Below are 23,041 nucleotides of genomic sequence, written 5' to 3'. Positions count from 1 at the left end.
ACTGAAGGGAAATTTCCACTCTGATCACCGAGTGAAATTAGAGAGGACAACACTTCACAGTGGCATACACGGGTGTAATTATTAATGATCAACTTCTTTAGTATAATCTCATCCAGAGTGATGTGATTAGGGAAGAGCGGGGACTGTTGTCACACTTTTTCTTGAGTGCAGGGATGCAGGAGGAGGGGGTGCTGAGGGTTTCAGGGTTCCTTTAACTCAGGGTTGTGACCCATGTGGTGTCGCTTGATTTACAAAAGTGGTCTCGAGTGACACTCACTATCTCCTCTTTTGTTTCATTCATTTATCTAACAAATTAATAGTAGAAATATCAACTAACTTTTTGGCCAAACCACCCCAAATGGACATTATGAATTTTCTGCAATCCCAAGTCTTGACCTATAATAAAGGACTACTGTAACATTTCAACATTTTATCATGTAGGAATATTCCTTGCACTAACTTAGCAGTCTATTGGGAAGTGGTGTGTTGTTACAGGAAAATAATCCACGTCAGGGTGGTGTGATACAGCCAGACGTGCAGCAGAGGAGGAAATAAATCCGCACCAGGGTGGTGTGATACAGCCAGACGTGCAGCAGAGGAGGAAATAAATCCACGTCAGGGTGGTGGGATACAGCCAGACGTGAAGCAGAGGAGCCTGGTTTATACTTGATGCATGATTTTGTGTGAGTATGCAAATGCAGCAGTAACATCAGCAGCACTATTATTCACACACATGAACCATGAACACATGAATCTTACCTACATCTGGGAGATTTAAAAGTAACATCCATTAAGCCAAAACACCCCTGTCCATTAGTTTTCCAAGTCAAACTGTAAAATGTTTAGCAATTTCACACACAGCGAGGTTACTGATGAGCTCTGTCTCTCTTAAAACTTTCCACTGTCGTTATGATTGTTGTCATGGGCTGTGTCACAAATCAAAAACTCTGACCTTCCATTCAAAAGTATTTACTAATCTAGAAAATCCAGAAGGCTGGTACACAAAACAGAGCTTTCAGTAAGTTTGAAGGGAGCACAGAAGTTTTAAAAATCAAACACTAACTGTAATAGGAAACCTGTTGAGTGTTACTACTCATTAACAATCTAGAATAGTACATGAGTATGCGATTTGAGACACTAGTTTGTTTACTGGAGGTAGATGGATGGGGAAATTTGTAAATTCTTTTGCTGAATTATGCAAGTGCGTATTCATTTAACAGTGGCTTGTCTGAATATGACTCCCAGTAACATTTCAAATATTAGCACACAAAATGCATAATATCAATCAATAATCAATAATCAATATTTCTAGTATCACTGTGGCAAATAATTGAATGAAACAAAAGAGGAGATAGGGCGTTTCTCTCACGATCCCATCTGTAAATCAAGAGACCTTACGTGGGGTTGGACACCTCGTTCAAGAACCCCTTGGCTTAACGAACTTTAAAATTGAGTTGTTTATTTTGAGTAGTTTTTTTTGTATGTTAGAGATAGTATTCCTCTTATACCACAGTGATTTGCTAATAATTACAATTTTTTGTTATTATTAATAAATGACACATCATGCTTTTTAAACACTGTATTTAATATTATGGAAGGTCCATTAGCTTGGGTCTGATACCTTACACTGGAATAAATTTCATATCAAATAAAGAAAGAAACCTCAGGCATATATTTTGTATTCACTATATATATAATTTCGGTACAGAGTTCTAGAAAGTTCAGTGTCAGTTTTCCCCATCACACTGGATTTTTCAACACATACTAACGTTATTTAACTAACGTTATTTAAAATATATAATGATGAGTGCTTTAATTTCAAATTCAATACCAAATACAGCTTAATCAAAGAACCAATGGGGCCAGATCTGGAAGGTGTTTGTGGTTTGTGTGTGTGTGTTTGTGTGTGTGTGTGGGTGTGTGTGTGTGCGCGCATGTGTGTGCCTCACACAGAAGAAAGTGAATCCAATGCAGAGGTATACAAACTGTGGGGGTTGCCCTAGTGGGGTGCAAAAGAATTGCATATGAGCGTGAGTGAGGGGTGAGATGGAAAAATACCAAAATTAATAAACATTTAAATCACCTTATCAGACCTGCCAACGTTGTTTTGTGTAGGAGCTCTGCATTTTAACACCAAAGCCAAGTTAATACACTCAATAATCAGTCAATATTACACCAAAAGAGCAGGTTCATTTTTGCATAAGAAGAATGACAGATGAGCCAATCAAAGTATGAGTCTGGGATGACTGACAGTCCCGCCCTTCCTCAAATCTCACGCCAGTAATATTTTGCCCAATGCTCTCATCTCCACTGATTTATTCTGCTTGAAATTTGCACTCAGGGCCGTCACTAGTGGGGTGAAAGGTGGTGACAAGTATAGGGGCCCAAAAATTACACAGGTAGCTTACATACATAAAAAATATATAATTTGGCTAGGGGTGCACAAAGTTTTTAATAGGTCTACTGGAAAAATTAGCAGTTGCCAAGGAGACTTTAAATGGTATAACTTTACTTTGTAATTTCTTGTCTTTTTCATGCCAAGGACAGTATAGTAATGTGAGAACATCGCCTGACAAAACTCATTTATAAATATAATCCACATAATTAATCATAAGAGCAATCGCACTAGCTTTCCCTTGATCAAATCACTGACTAGCTGTATTAGCTGTGGGATTTTTAAAGCTGTATTCATGAAATTCCATCAATATGCACAGTAACATTTCCATCAAGCACAACACTAAAGACATTTAAGAGAAATGAATGCTCTATTTATAGACTGAGAAGTTTCATTTCATTTAAGACAAATAAAAATAAAATTCTCCATATGCATAAGGCACAAGCCATAATGATTTATTTTCATGAAAGTTGATAGAAGGCTAAGAGCTGAGAGCAACTGGCACTTGCTGAATTTGCTGTATTAAGTGTGTCACTGTGTCAGTGTGAGAAGGGTCGCTACCCAGAGGGCTCCTAACCCTTCATGAATGAGTTTGACTGCTTACTTCATTTTCTCTCTCAGAAGTGAAGCTGAAGTTTAAAAATGAGAAAGCAAAACAAAATTTCATAATGTAGCTTAAATGTACAGGACAAATGACTTACTCTCTAAAACGTGATTATGTAGTTTTTACATATTGATATAATGTCCATGTTACTGCAATAAATTAAGTACATAAATGTATGTATTCCATGTTCATGAATTTAACATAAACCTACCGTTATATAACTATTTACTTTTTATTGATCTTACATATTTTACATAACTGAAAATTCTGCCCTTAATTTATGTTGATCTATGAATTATTGTTTTCAGTGTAGTGTTACCTTAAAAGTGCAGAAGTGTGTGAGGGAGATTTGTACACACAGTATAGGGCAAGACAACATGGAAACACTTTTGTGAGGACTTCTGAATGAACTTTTTCAGCATTTGAACAGAGATGTTAAAGGCTTTTGACTATCTGTATTGTTAGCATCCATGAATTACAGTAAAAAAGAAAGTGTGTTGATATTAAAGCTTAAATAAACATTAGATATTTAAATGTTTATTACTGAAATATTAAATCTTCATATATTAAATACCAAACACAAAAAAATAGATGTACTTGCAGCTGTTTGGACAAAGAATGTTGTGGATTTTAATTCATTTATGAATTCATTCAATTTTAATTCATTCATTTATGAATTAAAATGTGGAAAAACTTATGATCACATGTGAAATTTTCAGTGGCCCCAAAAAGTATTCGGACACTTAAGTCACACTTACAAATGTATGAATTTCACTACATTAGAAAACAACATGTCAAACCAGTTGGCTTTTATTTGACCACAAGTATTCTGACAAAAGACGGCTGGTAATTCTGCCCGATGACTGAACAAACCTTGCTGCTCTTTTTCTTTTACTCACAGTTATGCTTGTATGTTGCCTGTTTTCAAAACTTACTTCCATTTTCTTAGTCATTTTTGCAATTACTTTTAACCAGCTGCTCCCAAGGTTATTTATAGTGGATGTATGTAGTCAATTACCATCAACTTCATACATGTTCCCTCTAGCAGACTAACCACATGGTGTAGTTCATCAGATTAACTATGGCTTAACTGTGACAACAAGAATAGGCTTAGTGTGTTTTTTTGGGGCTACTGTATGTGTTTTTTTCTGTGAGGGGGGGTGTGTTCATACAACAACATTAATTCAGTCAGAAGAATTTCATTGTACTGTAATGCATACAGTATATGACAAATAAAGGCTTCTTCTTTTAATAATAATGTGGAAAAATGTATTATCACGTGAAATGGGTGTAAACCCCAGGCTTCTACATGATACGATACGATGCGATTTTGAGTCATAAGGCGACATTTCGATATTTGAATGTGCCACTGGTTGTACTACAGTATGAAACAATATGATATGATTTAGTAACCTCCGATCGATAAATGACCAGCTATGATTAGAATCTCCAGCAGGCCTGCCGTTAATCATCGATGATGTAGATGAGGACTGTTTTAAGTGTCAGAGTTCAAATCAGCCTGCTAGAGCTGTTGTCCATTTATATTCAGTTGTAAAATAAATAACTGATTTAAGATTGTTGCCTCGATTCATTTCAATCATTGCCTTTAAGAATTAATGCATCGAACCAAATCATCTGATCACTACACCCCTATTTGAAATATATGTGATTTTTCCATAAGGGAGGTGTTCAACAGCACTACATTAATTCAGTCAGATCAAAAGTGAAATTTTGTAGGTAGACCTTATAACAGGAGGTTTGGAATAAGGGAAATGCAGTCAAATGTAGCCTGAGATAGGAAATAGTGAGCCTCATGAAAAAGAAGCTTAAGCTGGGTTCCCCACCCGACATAAACGACACTCCAGCAGGCTCTGCTCATGTTAATACTCATGTTCCAGGGCCCCTGTCCAAGTCCTAAATCATGGCATTCCTGCTGAGGCTAATGACTCTAAAAAGAAACTGTGCTGCAACTTGAACCTCTAGAGAGGAAGGCAAAACTTTAAAAAAAACTTCTTTTTTTTTTTTCAAAATGCTCATACAATGCACCCAAGCATATGAAACCTTCATCTCTGCATCCAGCTGCCAAGTTCCCACTCATCAAGGTTTCCTGATAAGGGTTCTCAGAGTACACCGTGTGTATGTGCAAACATGGAAACAGAAAAAAAAAACTGTTGTGGGTGAGACAAGTTCAATAATTCAATTCAACTTTGTTGTCATTATACCTTACAGCATAGGGAAAAGACTTTCTTGCTGTTCGCTGTGGTGCAACCAAATATTAGAAACACAACAGTACAAAGCGAGAAACTAGACAATGTGGACGTAACATTAGAAACGATGCAAGACGATACACATTGCAATACTGGAAGTAAAGCAGTCCGCATAGTGTGAAAAGAAAGAAAGACCTTATAGCAAGCTACAGCTATTTTAAACTGCAGTGGTGCAAAGGGAGGTAGAGGTAGATAGTTTAACAGCTTATTATACAATTAAGACTGTAAAATGTGATTGTGATTACAGATGAATTTGGAGTGACCATTAAGACCACCATCTTTACCTCTCGTGAAGCTGTAGTAAAGAGCATTCCTGATGAGGTTAATATGTGATGTGAGCTAGGGATATCTGTTTCCACAGACAGTATAAGTATATGCAGGTAAAATGAGGGTTCACACATTACTGAATAATCAAATGAAAGAAATCTATATGAGTATGCAACACTGTTCTCTACCATCAAAATAGGATGGTTTGTCGTAGCACAATTAATTCATTAAGATACTCAAACAGCAAAAATCATATTTAGCCTTGAACAAGCAATGAGGATGTTATTTGATGCTATGGCACTCACTGTCTTTTACTAACTTCATTAACTTAATTTCATATTGCTTTACTTGGGGAACAGGTTTTCAGACAGAGATATGTTTATACTGTGCCACTGAAAATTCAGAAGCACCATCTGTTGTGAAAAATAAGCAGAAATTCGTAGCAACAAGGAAGATATACAAGGTTCATTCATTCATCTTCAGTTAGTGTCACAGTGGTTCCAGAGCTTATGGAGCAATCCAGAGTAGCCAATCCTCATACCAGTACGTTTTGTATGAGGAGGGAGGAAACTGGAAACCCAGAGAAAACCTATACAGAAAACCCATACAGAAAACTCCACCCAAGCTCATCAACGCCCATCAACCCTGGATCATACCACTGTAGTGCCTACATGAGGTTTATGCTGTTACAAACTGGCTGAGGGTGTTCAACATTTTTAATCATTATCAGTAGTTCAGATAGTCCGAAATGTTTACTATCCACCATCACGTTTGTTGTGGGGAATGTGAAGCATGTATACAGATTCAGTGTAATATCTGTTTCTATTACATTTCTGTATATCTGTTTAAAAATTACAATGTATAATACTACTGTGGCAATGCAAATATTAAATAATTGAAATATTTTAGATTTTTACCTGATGAAAAGTTATAGCATATTTTAAGCAAAGGTATATCATCATAGCATAACATAAACTGTGTATTTTTTTTTTATTATGGCATGCTGTCATGCAGAGACCTATTCTCAGGTCATGTGACATCTGCGCTGCTACATTGGGTTGGACAGGTGCCCTCCACTTCAGCGCTCTCTTCTGTTTACTGATGGACTGAATGGATTCAGTGTGAACAGCAGCGAGTAATTTACTGATGGACTGAATGGACTCAGTGTGAATAGCAGAGAGTAATTCTCCTCACTTTCCACATTGAGGAAAGCACTAGATTCCCTCTTCCTCATACATGAGCTCACAGGATGCCAATTTTTCTCACAGCCACGGATGGCCATGGCAGTGTCTGGATTCAAGATTTTGATCTACTGATGTTATGGTGCACGCTTTTCTTTTGTGCCACCTGGGGGCCAGATTCATATTAGATAAACATTGATGGCATACTTGGGACTAAGTAGACAGTTGAGGCTCCATTTGCAAAGGTTTGTTAAAACAGAGCGAAGTTCACAATCCAAAATACACAATCCAACACAGAGAAGTCCGCATACACAGTCCAGAGGGCAAATCCAAAAACTAAACAGTAAAGCAGAAACACAGCTACATAGACACGGGAATAAAGAGCATGAAATGAGGCTATACTCTGACAACAGGAAGGGGTGTGATAGTGTTAGAACTCAGGGAGGGGGATCTCTGCTGGCAAGGAGAAGACATGACCTGAGCTGATGGTATAACAAGTATCACAACTGATGTGCTAAGCATTATGACTTGTCTTAAGTAAGGCATAAAATACTTCGGGATGTGCTGTTATTAAAAATAATCAACTTCTGAGTGACCCCTGTTTCAGGCTCATCACACCAACCCATCATTGATTATTTTCCAGAAGTGTCCTGAAGTGTTTTATTCCTCTTATACCATTTAATTTATTAATGAACAGCACACCATAGCTTTTATCCATTTATTGTGAAACTGTTCCCTCACCTGACATTTTTATCACTCTCTTTTGAAATAAATAAGACCAAAAAAAAAAAAAACTCCCACATTTTTTTCCTGTTACTGAGAAACTGGAAAGTCATCCATGGTGGAAAACTTACCAACTGACAACTTTCCATAAAGTCTAGAAATATATTCTAAAAGACATTAGCAAAATTATATGACAATAGAATAAGACTATTTAAACTGGTACTGATAAACTGGTAAACTAAATGTCTAGAAATATGAGTTTAATAATTTAATATATATATATATATATATATATATATATATATATATATATATATATATAATATATATTTATATATATATATATATATAATATAAATATATATTTATATATATATATATATATATATATATATATTATATATATATATATATATATATATATATTTTTTTTTCTTCTGTTGTCTAGTTGGTCTGAAACAAAACACATCCTGGGAAGAGTTAATGCACAAAGTGGAGTATTTGCAGGTAGTAGATCAATATATTATGAAAACTAAGTAAATGTGTGGGAAGATTAATTGAACAGTAACAGTGGACATGATGCAGCTACTGGAGCACAGGTCAAAGAGTCATGGAGTCATTTTCAAAATAGCAGTATTGGGTGTCCGACAGGGGGCAGTATTGTGCTACGTATGAAAGCATTGCCACATGGTACAAAAGTATTTCCAACATGTTCAATCTGTAAAGCCTGAAACTGTAACTTTTACCAGAAGGTGCAGGAGAGAGGCAGGACAAACAGCTCAGTATTACTATTATTATTATCACACGGCTCACAATAAATATTATTACAGGGAATCCATGGCGTAGGCAAAATGCAGACAATATGACTGCAAAATCCTAGGTGAAGATTAAAACATGACACTCACGAGTAACTAGTCACTAGTCACTGGAAAGCAACATAACAAGCCACAGCTAGGAAACACTTACACAGGGGAAAACCTAAGGATATATACATAACCTAAGGATATATACATAAACAGACTACCAATGGGTAACAAGAAACAGTTGTGACATGCAACAGGTTACCAGGGACAGGAAACAATAACCATATAAGGAAGGTCAGAATCTGGGCTGAAGTGACAAGGCTAGATTGATCTGATATCATCTGGATCATTCCACAATTAGAGTGCCATTGTATCTCCTAAACATTATTATTATTATTATTTTATTTTTATTTTTTTCAACACTGAATCTAACAAAATATGTGTTACAACTTGTTAACCCATTTCAAACAACAAATATAGCATTTTTTTTGGGTCAGGTTGTGAACTATAATCACCTCACCCAAAAATTATATTTTTTACTTGCTTTAATTATTTTCCCATAAAGAATTTAATGCTTTGGAGTCTTTTTTTTTTTTTTTGGCCACAAAATCTTACTTTGGGACTGTAAGTAAATAGACCCTAAAATTACCCAGACATGAAAAGATGTCTGCTTGAGCTGTCAGTTTTAAATCTGGTGATAAATTCTCGATTTATCATTTTGGTTAAAATAAAAAAAAAATAACTGCATAATATTCCTATCTTAGGATCTTGTTGCATATAAACTTATTCTTCATTAAAATGTCTCAGTGTATCTCATCTCTATTCATTTGTTGATTCAAAATCAACAAATACATAAAGCGCTTGTGCTTTGACGTACCTCAGGTTCATTGCTTTCTCTAAACACCTTGGCTGTACATATTGCAATGCACCATTGAAATCATTCATTTATAAACACACTTTTGTGAATTCTATAATTAAAATAGTACGTGAGCTTGTAGTGAGGTACCAATGCTCAGAGTAAAGACAGAAGCACTTCAGATACTTCCTGATAAAGCACAGATATGGCGAATTCTTTGGGAAAACTATTAAAAAAAAACAAAAAAAAAACTGCAATTACTTTTTACTGTATTACTCCAGTGTTGGAGAGATGATAAGATCAGGCTCAGCTTTGGAAAGCCTTTTTTTTCCATGTCTGTCTCATTTAAAGACTCATTTATTGTAAGAAGATAATGATTATAGTCTTGAATTTGTGTTACATATTGATGGAAGACCCTTAGACATTGAGTTTTGAGTATATACACTACGTACTGTATGTGTTGAGAGATTTTGATCCACATCTTCAATTTGTTTTTCAATTTTTTCCCAATTTTTTTACCCCAATTTTTATTTATTTATTTATTTATTTATTTCTAAATTTCCCCCCCAATTTTTTTCCCAATTATTTATTTATTTTATTTATTTATTTTGGAAATGAGGGCTTTCCCCTATGTAGTTGTTTTCAAAGTTATGTTTTTAGCACTATTTGGTTTTGGAAACTGGCTCATTGGAGATGAAGGAAGATGAAGGAAATTTCTGCTGCCATCTGGTCTAAATCTGATTGTGCCAACACTGCAGAGGCGACTGATACAGAACACAGAACAGATGACTGCTGACTGAGAGAGGGGGAGGTACCAAAAGTTGAGAGAGAGGGAGTTCCTGAAATTCTGAATGCAATCTACACACACACACACACACACACACACACACACACACGCACGCAAGCTCACTCCCACCCGCCAACATGGATGTAGATGTTTACACATGGTGCACTTTGTAACCAGAGAGCTTTGGTGCTGTACTTCAAAACGGGCAGTAAAGGAAATGGGATGAAGAAGCAGGACGAAGATTAACAAGACAAAAAAAAGAGAGAAAACTTCACCACACTGCATGTGAGAGTGGACACCTGGAAATGGAGAGATATGGAGAAATGATATAACTTGATCAATGACATGAGAGAGCTCTGGAGAAGAACTGAAAAACACTGAAGTAGAGGATGAACAGGTGTGTGCTCGCGCGTGTGTGTGTCCTCCTCTCGGTTCTGTGCCTTGGTGCTCATGTCTACGTGGAGTTTAAGGGATATTATGTAAAGAGCTGGAAAACACTTGCCCCCACAAAAGAACCTCAAAAGCACACCAAGACTCAGACAATTTCTGAGGAAACCAGAGAATTGAGTGACTCGGTGCCCACGTGCTTCCCCTCAGGCAGACAGTACAGAAAGGTGAGTGTGAGTTTGCATTCTGTAGAAATCAAATGGTTATTTGTTTTCATCTTTTCTTTTGAGTTAGAAAGCTACACACTGAGTGTGCCGTGGATTGTGGTGAAGCCTCACAGCTCCAGGGTTCAATCCTAAACTTGGATTACTGTCTGTGTGGGGTTTTGCATGTTTGTGTGGTTTCCTGTCTGTGTGGGTTTCCTCTGGGTTCTCCAGTTTCCTCCCACCTACCAAAAACATGCTGGCTATGCTAAATCGCCCCATGGTGTGAATGACTATGTGTGTGTGTGTGTGTGTGTGTGTGTGCTTGTGTGTGCTTGTGTGTGTGTGTGTATGGTACACCTTGCACTCGGTTTTCCTGGGAAAGGCTCCGGATCCACAGCAGCCCTCACTAGGATAAAGCGTTACTGAAGATCAATGAAACTATCCCCTTTTTCTGTTTTTTTTTCTGATCTTGCTGCCAGTTCCTGCAAAATTTGTAGTAATAATTCAAAGCACACGGTAACTTTGGATTTCATATAAATGAAGTCAAAAGAGCTAACCACACCTCTTGCCTAAATGTTAAGGCTTTTTTTAACAAGCTTTCATGTTTGTCATTTTCTCTGGGCTGCAGAAATTAAAATTGATTTTAATGGTGCTTTTATGGAACATCACTGGAGTGCAGCCCACAGAAGTGGCACTTTCCATTATATTGTAGAGTGACGGAAAGCTGATTAAGACTGCGGGCTCATTCAAATCGCATAGGATGGATATTTGTGGGGCATACAAAACCCTGGTAATTGAATTGCTGTCACAAAATGGAGGCCAGACATAATATCCAATGCAGGGAAACACAATGTGATATTATAACCATTCCCTCAGAGAAAGTGTCTGCTATGGATACAAATGACTTCGATTAGTGGGTAGGGCATTGGGCAGATACAAATGCATCACATTTCACTGAATCAGATATTATTAGATATCATAAATGAAAGTGATATGGGGCTTGAATTGAGAATGCTGTCCAAGAGTGTATATGCATTTCTAAACCTAATCACTTTGTGTGAATTAACAGCCCACAGAGATGAAACATACACACCCAAGTAAAGTTTTCTGTCATGTATTTTTATTTTGCTCTTTCAGCGAACCTGTGTGTGTCTGTGAAGAAACAAACAAGAGGCTTTGACATACTTTTCTGATTGCAATGTTTGAATTGTGTACACTGTGACACATTGCAGCAGGCACTCAGACTCTCAAACCATCCACCCCCCCACACACACACGCACACACACACACACTCACCACGTCCCTCTGTTCCTCTCTGTTATCTCTCACACACTCTCTCTTAACCACACACAAATGAACGACACAGATACATACTTTCCCTCTATCGCTCTTGACAGAACACAATGGTTAGTTTGTCTTATCACTGAATATTCTGTTGTCACTGTTTTCTGTCTCCAGTTAGATTCTCACCAGACATGCAGCGATGTTCTGAACTGCATAAAAAGCCTTACTTTGTTTCAGCCTCTCACGTAAGCAACAAGAAAAGGCCCATAGAGAACAACATTATACATGCCATATGTCTGCTCTCTTTACTTTACATCATACATTTTTCACTGAACTCCATACAGGCTGAAAGGTGCAACAGCTGATTTTTAAAATTTCTTTTACAATTAACCTGAAAAAATATGTAGAACATGATAGAAAATAATTGTTTACGCCATGGCCTCTGCACAAATGTATAATTTGGCTGAGAAACCCTGTTTGGAAAACTGTGTTACAGCCCGGAGTGCTTGTTTTGTGTTTACGTTGGCCCTCCTGTCAGTCATTTTATAGACACTCCCCAATACCCATTCACCACTCCCACCTCAGTCTGTTCAGACAGAAAAAATATGGCTGAAACTGGCAAGTGCCCAGCACAGCCAGATAAGTCTCACAAAAAAAAAACAAAAAACAAACAAACAAAAAAAACCCACAATGGCCTATCATGAAGCTTAACATGCTAACAATGATAACATGCTAATGCAGGAACTTAAAGCCATAAGACCTCATTAGAAAGAAAAAGAGGACAGTGAATGCACGCTTGACCATTTTCATAATCCGATTTTTATGTGTTTATAAACTTAGAACTTGGCTTTTAAGCAGCTGAATCATGTAGCTTAAAATGCTAATGAAGCTAATACCAGAACTTAAAACTCATGAGACCTTATAAAGAAAAAGGACAGTGAAGGCACTCATGACCATTCTCATAAATCAGTATGAATTTTTAAATGTATTAAAACTTGGCTTTCAAGAAGTTGAAAGTGTGTGTTTCAAATTGTTGTTATGTCAGTCCTTGCTAATGTTAACTGTAGTTAGCATGCTAATGCTAGTTGAGCTATATGAACCAGCGTCTGTGGACAGAGCTTTTAGACTAAATTTAAAAAGCAAATGATTAATTTATAAGCAGTAATACACACATTTACAGACATTTCTACCGCAGAGATTAACCATCTGGACCACACACAGAGAGGGAACACACACTAAAACAATGTGTAATGAGTGTATCCTACACACAGTTGACATCCAGCATTAAATATGCACTCTATAAACAAAACAAAAGGGCTTGAATAATTCACCATGAAGAAGATTAGAATGTACACATGGGTTAGGCAAGTACTTTGTGTTCCTTATTCTGCAGGCTGAGTGACCGTGTGTGTGTGTGTGTGTGTTATTTGTTTCAGTTTTAGATGAATAATCATTGCCTTATACAGTATTATTATTATTATTGATATAAGTTTTTTTTTTTTTTTTTAAATATTTTTTTACAATTTTTTTTTCTATGAGAACTGATGCATAGAAGTATGCTATATGGCCAATACTATGCGGACACCTGACCATCACACCCGTATGTGGTTCTTCCCCAAAATGTTGCCACACAGTTTGAAGCACACAACTGTATAGAATGTCTTTGTATATTACAGTGTATATAGCATTAAGATTTGCACTTCAGCGAGCTCCATGAAGACATGGTGTGCCAAAGTTGGAGTGGAAGAACTCAAGTGTCCTGCACAGAGCCATGACCTCAACCCCACTGAACACCTTTAGGATGAACTGGAACACCGACTGAACCCCAGACCTCCTCACCAACATCAGTGTCTGATCTCACTAATGCTCTTGTGGCTGAATGAACACAAATTCCTACAGCCACACTCCAACATCTAGTGGAAAGCCCAGAAGAGTGGAGGCTGTTATATTATATTAATGCCATACCTTTGGGATAGGATGTTCAACAAACACATATGGGTGTCATGTTCAAATGTCCACATAGGTTTGACCATATAGTGTATTAAAATTTTAAAGTATATTGTATGCAGTAAATTGACTTGGTGCAGGTCTATCATCTCTGTGGTCCGAGGGCTTTGTATTACAAGGAAAGGGTCTGAACAGAGAGACAGTGAGAGAGAGAGAGAGAGAGAGAGAGAGAGAGAGTTTACCACTAAGCAGGAATAAAAAAGCATCAAGATACACTGAGATAAAGGCTGTCTGTCAGCTTAAAAGGCAAACAAACATGAGACATCACATACAGACACCCACAGAGTACAACCAGTTACAGAAACTAGATCAGCGTCTCACAACCAGTGTGCCACGGCTGGAATTATTTATTTCAACATATTAAATTACCAAATTTCAAATACAAAAGCCAATAAATGTCATTAAAATGCAGCTCACCTATTTAAATAGCCAGTATAATATTTATTTAATGATGCCAATAGCCTAACTGGAGTGAGAAAAGAGACACTCCTGATCTAATATGGACTGTTTTCTGAAAAGAAAGACCTATTCTTCTTCTGATTCTGAACCTTGACCTTCATCCTCCTGCAGCAATCATGAGCTGAGAAGACAGTAAGAAGGCAGTACAATGAAGGTTCATCTGGTTTCACCTATATTGGCATGGCTCTCCTATGGTGCTCTTATGTCTGGAAGGTCTGAAAAGTACACTTTTCAGTTAATATAATTATTTTTTCCGTGCTGGTGTGATTTCAAGAAAGTGTTGCTTAAACCTAAATATTTTTCCAAAAGACATACTATAGCCAGAAATCTGTGTAGAAAGTATTTCCCTTATAATTCTGCAAGCAAGAAAGCACACTGCCAAGTTGCTCTGAAAATAACCCTAACCCTAGAAACACATTTCACAATACACAATACACAATACACATTTCTGTTTAATGCCCTTTGTTTGCTTTATTTATATCCTTAGGCTTCCTGTAAGTACAGTATGGTATCAAATGTAACAAACCTTATTAACAGTTCTTTTATTTATAAGGGAAAATAAGTGCTCAGTTTGATTATCAGCATCATCTACGTCTGTCTCATGAGGAGTCTGTCTCATCACCTGGGGTAAAATTCACTCGCGGCATTTAAACACGAGCCTCACTGCTGCCTCTTCACTAGACTGATTTCTGATTGGTGGGGAAATAAAAGCTGATAAGTTTGATTTATTATGTCTTTTTATTTGGTCTTTTAAGCATTTCTAAATTTTTGTCCCCTGTCATCTGTACAGAGTGCTCTTCTCTGTTTTAAATATGTGACAGTGCAGGTGCATCAAAACCAGATTCATCATTTTTGGCTGTAGATCCAGAATTCCACCTCAGCGTTATCCACTTGGTCTTCCCAATCCACTACACATATATGATTTTGCATATAAAACAGGCATACTCTAATAACAACAAGCCTATCCAGACTAGTGTTACTCGAGACCAGTCTTGTGACCAAACATACATGGTCTCAGTCTTGTCATAACTCAGGTGAAATTTAACTTGGTCTTGTCTCGGTCTCGGCCTACGAAGACTCAAAATATTTTTTTCAACACCACCCGAGACCATAGCATTATTTCCATGAATAAGTAGAGATCTTGCACAGTTCAGACCTGAATTAAAACCACTTGTGCAAACACACAGCTCATAATACACACAGACACAGCAAACCTCATACAGAATCATTACCAGCACACTCCTTAACTTTTTGTAGATTAAAGCTGATTAAACAGTCAAACAATGTGGCTGTTATATCAATATACATTTGAATCCATGAGTCCTGCATGCCAAATCAACTCCAAATATTCATGTGAGAATGACTCACGGATCACTTATAACATAAAGTACTCTTAAACCTATGTCAGATTAACTTCTTTATTAAACATCATCCTAATCCCTTATGTTAATTCTGTTACTGTACATTCCCTCTGCAAGACACTGAGTGGGTTTCATGCCTAGAAATATAAGAAGAAAATCTCTTCATGTTAAATAAAGTGTGAGTGACTTACACAGATAATCATACTGCGTGAGAAATAAAATGATTTGCCTTTAATAGGCTTAGTGGTGTGTTCTGACAAAAAAAATCTATTTCCATTTTCTCCTTATTACTTTATAGGTCATAATGGTTTTTTTTTTCATACAACATATGGTTTTATATTTATTCTTTGCTTCTAATAACTCGATATCCAATATACTGCAAGTCACTAAACAGTGCAGTATTTAAGTGGGTAATATATCTCAGTTCACACTCTTCCATTGGCCATGTCTAAAGCAGTGTTTTACTGCAAGATTTTTTTTATTTTCTCCCTGGCACACAGCATAGGGATGATGGATATGGCACAAATGCAACAGAGATCATTCTGTTCATAAGCTTAATGCTGTAATCATGCCTTCAAAAAGAGGTGGGAAAGGCAGCATGGGCAAGCATAAGCAAGACGAATAGGAGAAAAAGATTGATCTTCACCTGTGGAAGAGCAGTGAACTGAGCATTTTTGGAGTTGTGTCACTTGTAGACATATAAAAAGCAATTTGTAAAGTAATTATGTAAATATCTAAAGACAACTTATTTAGTTGTACTTGAATAATTTTCCTGATCACTACTTACACAAAGAAAACACAGACAAAGGAAAAGTAAAAGCATCTTTCTGTTTTTCTGACGTGATATTGATGTGTGTATAATTAGACAACGCTGTAAAGAGCATGGAAGGACAAATCCAGATTCATTAACATCTTTCATTTGCACCCAGTGATCTGTTCTGCCAACCTCACGAATGATTACACTCTTCTTTATTGCTGTCTTTAACTATCAGACACCTGGAAAAAACATCTTTATTTCATTTCCTAGATATCAGCTGTAATACTCTTAAGTCTCTCTCTCCCTCTCTCTCTCTCTATAGTGATGGTAATCTTTTCTAGCAGGCTGACAGGCTGTCAGGTCCTGCTTCATTCTCTATCTCACACACACACACACACACGCACACACACACATTGCACATCACTGGTATAAATAACTCACCAAACTCAAATTCACGCCTTCACACCTACATTATCATAAGAGTAAGAAGTGGTGCGTATTAGACAGCTCTTAGTGGTTAGTATCAGACAGTATATTCAGGTCTGCAGCAGGGGGTCTCAGGCCTTTTCCAGCCAGGCACCTCTTTAACTGTAAAAACATTCCACAGACTGTTTCAGTAGAGATTTGTTTCATGAACACAGTGCAGCTATTCAGATATTTGCCTCATTATTTGAATGTATAATAATATTTAATATTTAGAAGAATATTTTGATTGTTCATTTGGTTCAGTATTCCTGGACTTTTCATTCACTGAGAGCATTTTTATTTAAATTTTCAATTGATTCAAGTATTTAATAACAAATAACACTTGTCAAGTCAAGTTTATTTATCATTTGCACAGTATGACAGTACATACAGTACATACATGGAAACACTTGTGGCAAGAGTAAAGTAAGCTGCTCAAAGTAAAGTAAGCCATTGTGGATGGAGAAGTCATTTCTTTACTGGAGTATCTGAATGTTGCAGTGTTGATAGAGTTCACATAAAAGACTAAGAAAGAAGGTGACCAGCGATGTCTTTAATCAGGCTCAGAGAAGAAGCTGCAGCATAAAAGAAGAAGGAGTTAAGAATCCTTCTTATAATGGTTATAACATTTGCCTTGGTAAACAATAGGGCACCTGTGGCAGGTAAACAGCCAAAAAAAACCATATAATTCCAAAGTCTCAATCTAGCTACCTTTTATGTATAACTTTCAGTCTCTAGCACCAAAATCTGTCAAGTGTTAGCTATGATTTGGATGATATATGTTAAATGCCTTTGATTATAAGTATCTCTATTAGCTATCTTTACATTAGAAATGGCAGTGATATAAAAACTTGCTTGCGTTTTTTGGCAACGGCACAGGAAATAACTCTACTTAAAAGTTAGTTCCACTCTGTTCTTTTCCTTTCTGTATTTATCTGTGCATTCCCTCCTTGTGATTGTCTGGCTTTTGTTCATCCCAATCAGTTCATGTTAATTCAATTCAATGGCCTTTATTGGCATGACCACTACAGCAGTCACAGTATTCCCAAAGCACTGAAATAACATTCTTATACAAATTGCAATAAGATTTTACTCTGTGTTTAGATTTGGTTACTCCACCGCTTCATGTAGGTTTTAATTTAGTTTACTCTGACTGTTCTGAGGTTTGGCTGGTTCTGATGCACAGTGTTGGAGTGTGTTAGTGTGCTGAGCTTCAGGACCAGATCAATGAGCTGTGCTCAACACTTGGTAATGAAGGACTCTGCAGTTGTATATGTACGAGTCACTGTTCTTTAAATGGAGCCAGTATTTAGTGGTTCTTTTCTTAATTTTCAGTAATAGTGTCTCTGTGTAGCTGAAGAATGCTTATAGGTACTTGCCTGACCTGGTCTCACTCCACATTCCTAATGAAACCAATGCTTTTTGAAAGCCTGTGTAACATGTAAATATTTTATCTTTGTTCTGGTCAAAATGCAAATCAAATAGGGGGTATAGGATGTAAATATGATCTGTGGTGTGATTTGTTGTGAATCCAATCTGACATTTACTCAAGACACTGTGTTTCATAAGTTTTCGAATTAATTGTGCCGCACAAAACCTTTCCCAGGTTACTTTTCACACAGATGCCTCTCTCTCACACACATGCCTCTATATACACATACACTTGTCTAAACCATGTTCAGGATACAAAAATGTTATCCCCACTGGACAAATTTTTATCACAGATTATTACTGCAATAATTTCAAACTGAGAGAAAGATAGAGTGAGAGAAAATGTGTGTCAAGAGTGCTGTTAGATAATTGACTACGTCTGGAGGGGGGGTCACAGTTGGTGTGTGAGTCCATTCAGAAACTTATGATACAAATTGCAAACACACTTATGGACACATATGAGAATTACCTCGTTTCCAAGTTCCCAGGGATATAAATGGGATATAAGTGAAATGCCAGACAGATGAATATTGAAATAGTGAAATTCTTCAGCTATATATATTTCACATGATCTCTCTCCTAATCTTGCCAGACTTCATATGCTTTTGTTAGTGTTTCAGTGCTGATTTTTTGAGAGACTTTTTAAGCTCTCCTCTCTCTTTCTCTCTCTCTGTGTGTGTGTGTGTGTGTAGTCTCTCAGGTGGAAGATAGAGCTGGAGCCATGGGCTAGTGAGAGTCACAGCCTGGAGGATGAGGCATTCAGATTTATCAAGTACATCACGACACCACAGGTAAACCCACACACCTGCTTTTATTACATAGTATGCATGAATAAAGAACATAAATCCTGGCCATAAAAAAATTCTTTTTTTGAACTCGGTTTCTTTCCTAACTTGAGCACTGGAGCATTGGAATAGTTTGCTTTGTACTGTGGCATCTCAAGGATTTAATTGAGGTGGCAAAGGTGTCATCAACGAGAGAAGTGGAACTGATGCAGAAGGCTCTCAAGGGGCCTTGACGGAAAGGTTTGCATTTGAAAAGAAACCGCATTTGAACAGAGCTCAGACGTGTGCAGAACACCCCTGCTAAGGTTTAGCACAACATAATTATGCAGCCTATATGATAGGGACATAACTAAATACAAAAAAATACAAGAAAATGTATTATTCAGACTGAACAGATAATGTCCTAAACAAATACAAATAGAGATCCAAACCTTTGATGGGAATTCGAATTCAGCAAAAATCCCTTCCCAACTGCAACTCAGAAACCACACAAAAACACTTGACACTAGATCAAAATGTTCGGATATAGGAAAGGGTACACGCATTTTCTTCTTTTTTTCAGTCTTTTCATGGCATTTCTGATTTGCATATCTATACGCAATATATGGATATATGACACAGAACCTGGCAACCCTGTTCGCGGAATAAATACCAAGTTTATTAACGTTATACGAATTGGAGATATGCTATTAGTTTTTTCGTCTGTGACCTAAACACTGCCTTACTGAGCTCCAAAATAAAGTCATATTTCTGCCATATTTCTGTACAAACAATGGAAATGCTTTTATTTATAGAGCCGCTGCTTTTTTATAGAACTATATACAAGGCAAATATAGACAACAGAGACACTGAGAGGTGGGTAAACCTACAGTCCTGAAAATCAGCTGTGAAACAAGCGGCAGGTGTTAGTAATCACAAGAGGCAGTGCACTGGGGACGTGCTGAAGGAGGTATAACAGTTCTTAATACTGTCATTAAAATTAAATGAACAAAGGGAGATATGTTTCATTAATTCTGCAGGAGTAATAAACCTCTCTGATGTGTGATTTGAGCTCAGAACAGATTGGAAAGGCTTATGGCCTCTTTTAAGGGTGTCAGCTACCATCCTGGCCATGACCCTGCCTCGAATCTTATGCTAGTCTATTAGTTTATTCATTTTGGTTTTAAAAGTATGATAATTTTAATCCAATATAATTTTATGTAATGGGATTGAACACTCAAACATCTTACTGCCCTTGTAAGGACCTTCCATTGACATAATTATTAATGCAGCTAATTATTGTAACCAAAAGCTGCAGATGTTTTATATTTAAAAAAGAGTCAGTTTTCCTCATGTTGACTACCCAAACATGCCCACAAAGACAGATGTTCCTACATTTGGTCCCCATCAAGCTATAGGCAATTCAGTGGAAACCTTTTAAATCTTTTAAGTTTTTTTTTTTTTTATAAATAAGAGCTGCAGTTTTTATGTTTATTTTTATTTTTTTTTTTTAAAAAAATAATTTCAAATGCCCCCATAAGGTCAAAACTGTCAGATATCCCTATCCTTGGGGGGTAATTTGGTACTTACCATGATATAAAAACACACACACTCACACACACACACACGTGTGATAAGGAATTGAACTGAATACCTACCACAATGTCATGACAGGCCTATAAAGAGTCATGACATGCCTATAAATTGCCAACTACCTCCTCCTCTCCCTCTCCCTCTCTCTCTCTCTCTCTCTCTAAAACGGCACGCGCTCACTGTTGACAGAACAAACTTGGCAGTGAGTGCTGTGCACTGCAGCTGCAGGTGATGAATGAACACTCTTATCTCTTTCCTCTCCTCAGAATCCAGTATCAGATCAAACCCTGTCATTCCTCCACAGCAACATCATATATCTGCTTTCATGTGCAGAAGAATCTGATAACTTATAAAAAATAAATAAAATGAATAAAAAAACAGATAATCGCAATAATTTGATTAACATCCTTACATGCACTTAAATAATCTGATAGTGGGGAAAAGTTAAAGTCTACATGAGGCTCTCAATAATCAGTTTTCTCACAAAATACACAACGTATCCTTCTCTACCTGCAAAATAAACAGGATATAAACTTCAGAGATGCTTATTAAAAAACAAACATGGAGTCACTCTATTGGTTAATAGTTACAACAATATATGCATTTAATTTCCCGATTATTGTGCTAAATTGTGACTTCATCTGATTATTTGAAATATGCAAACAGCCATAATCCAATAGAAGATGTTATAGTGTGTATAACCACATGAATAATCTGGTAACTGTAGTAATAAGATAAAGATCAGAAATTAGTGTGTTGTAAAAGGGTGTAAACCTCAGGCTTCCACATTATACCACACAATTCTTAATACAACAATTTGATATTTAACGATACAACTGAATCTTCTACGATATGACACAATTCTGATTCTTAAGGCAACAATTCAATAGTTGATGATATCCCTGAATTTTCTACAATGCAATACAATTTTGATTTATTAGAATGATTCGATATGTGACGATAACACTGAATCTGCTACATTATGATATGATACAATTTGGTTTCATGGCCTTCGATGGATTATACGAGCAGCACTGTTCAGGACCTGCAGTAGGCCTAACACTAATTCGCAAATGATGATGACGTCGAAAACTTTGCTAACCTATTACACATCACAATCCTTTTTTACACATCGGTTTTCCATCTATTCAGTTGTTGCCTTTTAAATCGATGCATCCGTCCAAATCACTTATTACTCCCCTAATAAGTGCACTCACTTTGTTATAGCACATGGGCTAACTGGCTATCAAATCACACTGATTCGTACATACCTGTTAAAGGTGCTTCCTGTAAAATTGGCGTCCCTTCTTTCTTTTCATCTTCATCTGATGAGCTTTCATATTTTAAGTCAACGGTTTTGTTTGCCATGTCCACTGATGATGGTTACGCTACTATAGTAACTGTTTCGAACTAGGAAGTGGAATTTTATGTGAGCGGAGTGATACACACGGTAAAACATCCCAATGTAGTTATAGTAAATATGGGCACTCTTGGAACACTGCTCAACCAATCAAATTAGTGAACCAAAACCAACCGTTGTACAATGAAAAATATATCAATCCCAAATGGCTGTAGACATATGGAAAAGAAATTTGCTGACAGAACCAGCTTTATACTGAATACACAGATGGGTGTCACATTAAAGGAAGTGGATCTAATATGCTGGATTGGTTTGGCTCCACTTGTCCCTTTAAAAAGAAAAATCACCACAAATCAGAACCAGAGAAAGTTATTCAGACTGATCACCTTTAGTCTGATGAAACGTTTCTATCCTAAAGGGAGTGGTCTCTTCCTGAATGACTCCACAAAGCATGAGGATTCACTGAATGGTTTGATAGAGATGATTATACGAGCAGCACTGTTCAGGACCTGTTCATATGCTATGGCCTTCGCAGTCACTACATCTCAACACAAGAGAGATTATGGAGCGACGTGCGAGCGACTGGTGACTCATCCACCAGTTCAGTGAATATCATTTGGTGTTATCATCGACTGAGATGAAGTTCTGAATGTGTGATGTGAAGGTGAGAAAAGGAAGCTGTTAAAAATGTTGGTTAGGGAGAGGAGCTGGAGAAAAAGTGCACCAGGCGAAGGTGAGATTACATTTTAAGCAATAAAATGAGCATTAAAAAAAGTAAGGTGACAAAATGAAATATTCTTTAACTGCAAACAAACCTTGCAGTGCAGGATGTCGTGTGATGGAGTCGAATTGCACAGCTGTTTTAGGATCGCACCGTGCCACCCAAGAATGATTGTTTCCATCAACCTTATTTTTAGAGAACTTGTCCTTGTTTACTCTGCATACTCGGTCTGTTACACTCGTATGGTCAGTGATCCCTGTTTATTACTCTCATATATTTTTTGTTACCCCTTAATCTGTGTATCTATATCTATATTGCCCTGCTACATTTCTGTGCTGTAGTTTCCTAGCCTCAAACTTTGAT

At 36.9% G+C, this 23,041-nt stretch overlaps 1 protein-coding gene across 2 annotated transcripts in view; it reads left to right on the top strand.

Moving 5' to 3' along the window:
• The first annotated feature begins 9,972 nt into the window (after window positions 1-9,972).
• Window positions 9,973-23,041, top strand: part of mettl24 (methyltransferase like 24) — a 28,375-nt gene continuing 15,306 nt past the window's right edge. The window contains exons 1-2 of one of the 2 annotated variants that reach the window (XM_026918221.3): window positions 9,973-10,497; window positions 18,933-19,031. In XM_026918221.3, coding sequence (XP_026774022.3) covers window positions 10,273-10,497; window positions 18,933-19,031 — 324 coding nt within the window. In that variant the 5' untranslated portion in view covers window positions 9,973-10,272. The remainder of the gene's footprint in view (window positions 10,498-18,932; window positions 19,032-23,041) is intronic. The other variant, XM_053231901.1, reaches the window with a different exon arrangement.

Source organism: Pangasianodon hypophthalmus, chromosome 30 (genome assembly GCF_027358585.1).
Source record: "Pangasianodon hypophthalmus isolate fPanHyp1 chromosome 30, fPanHyp1.pri, whole genome shotgun sequence".
NCBI classification, from domain to species: domain Eukaryota; kingdom Metazoa; phylum Chordata; class Actinopteri; order Siluriformes; family Pangasiidae; genus Pangasianodon; species Pangasianodon hypophthalmus.
Note: the sequence above shows the minus strand (reverse complement) of the source record. Positions and strands in the feature narration are given on the sequence as shown.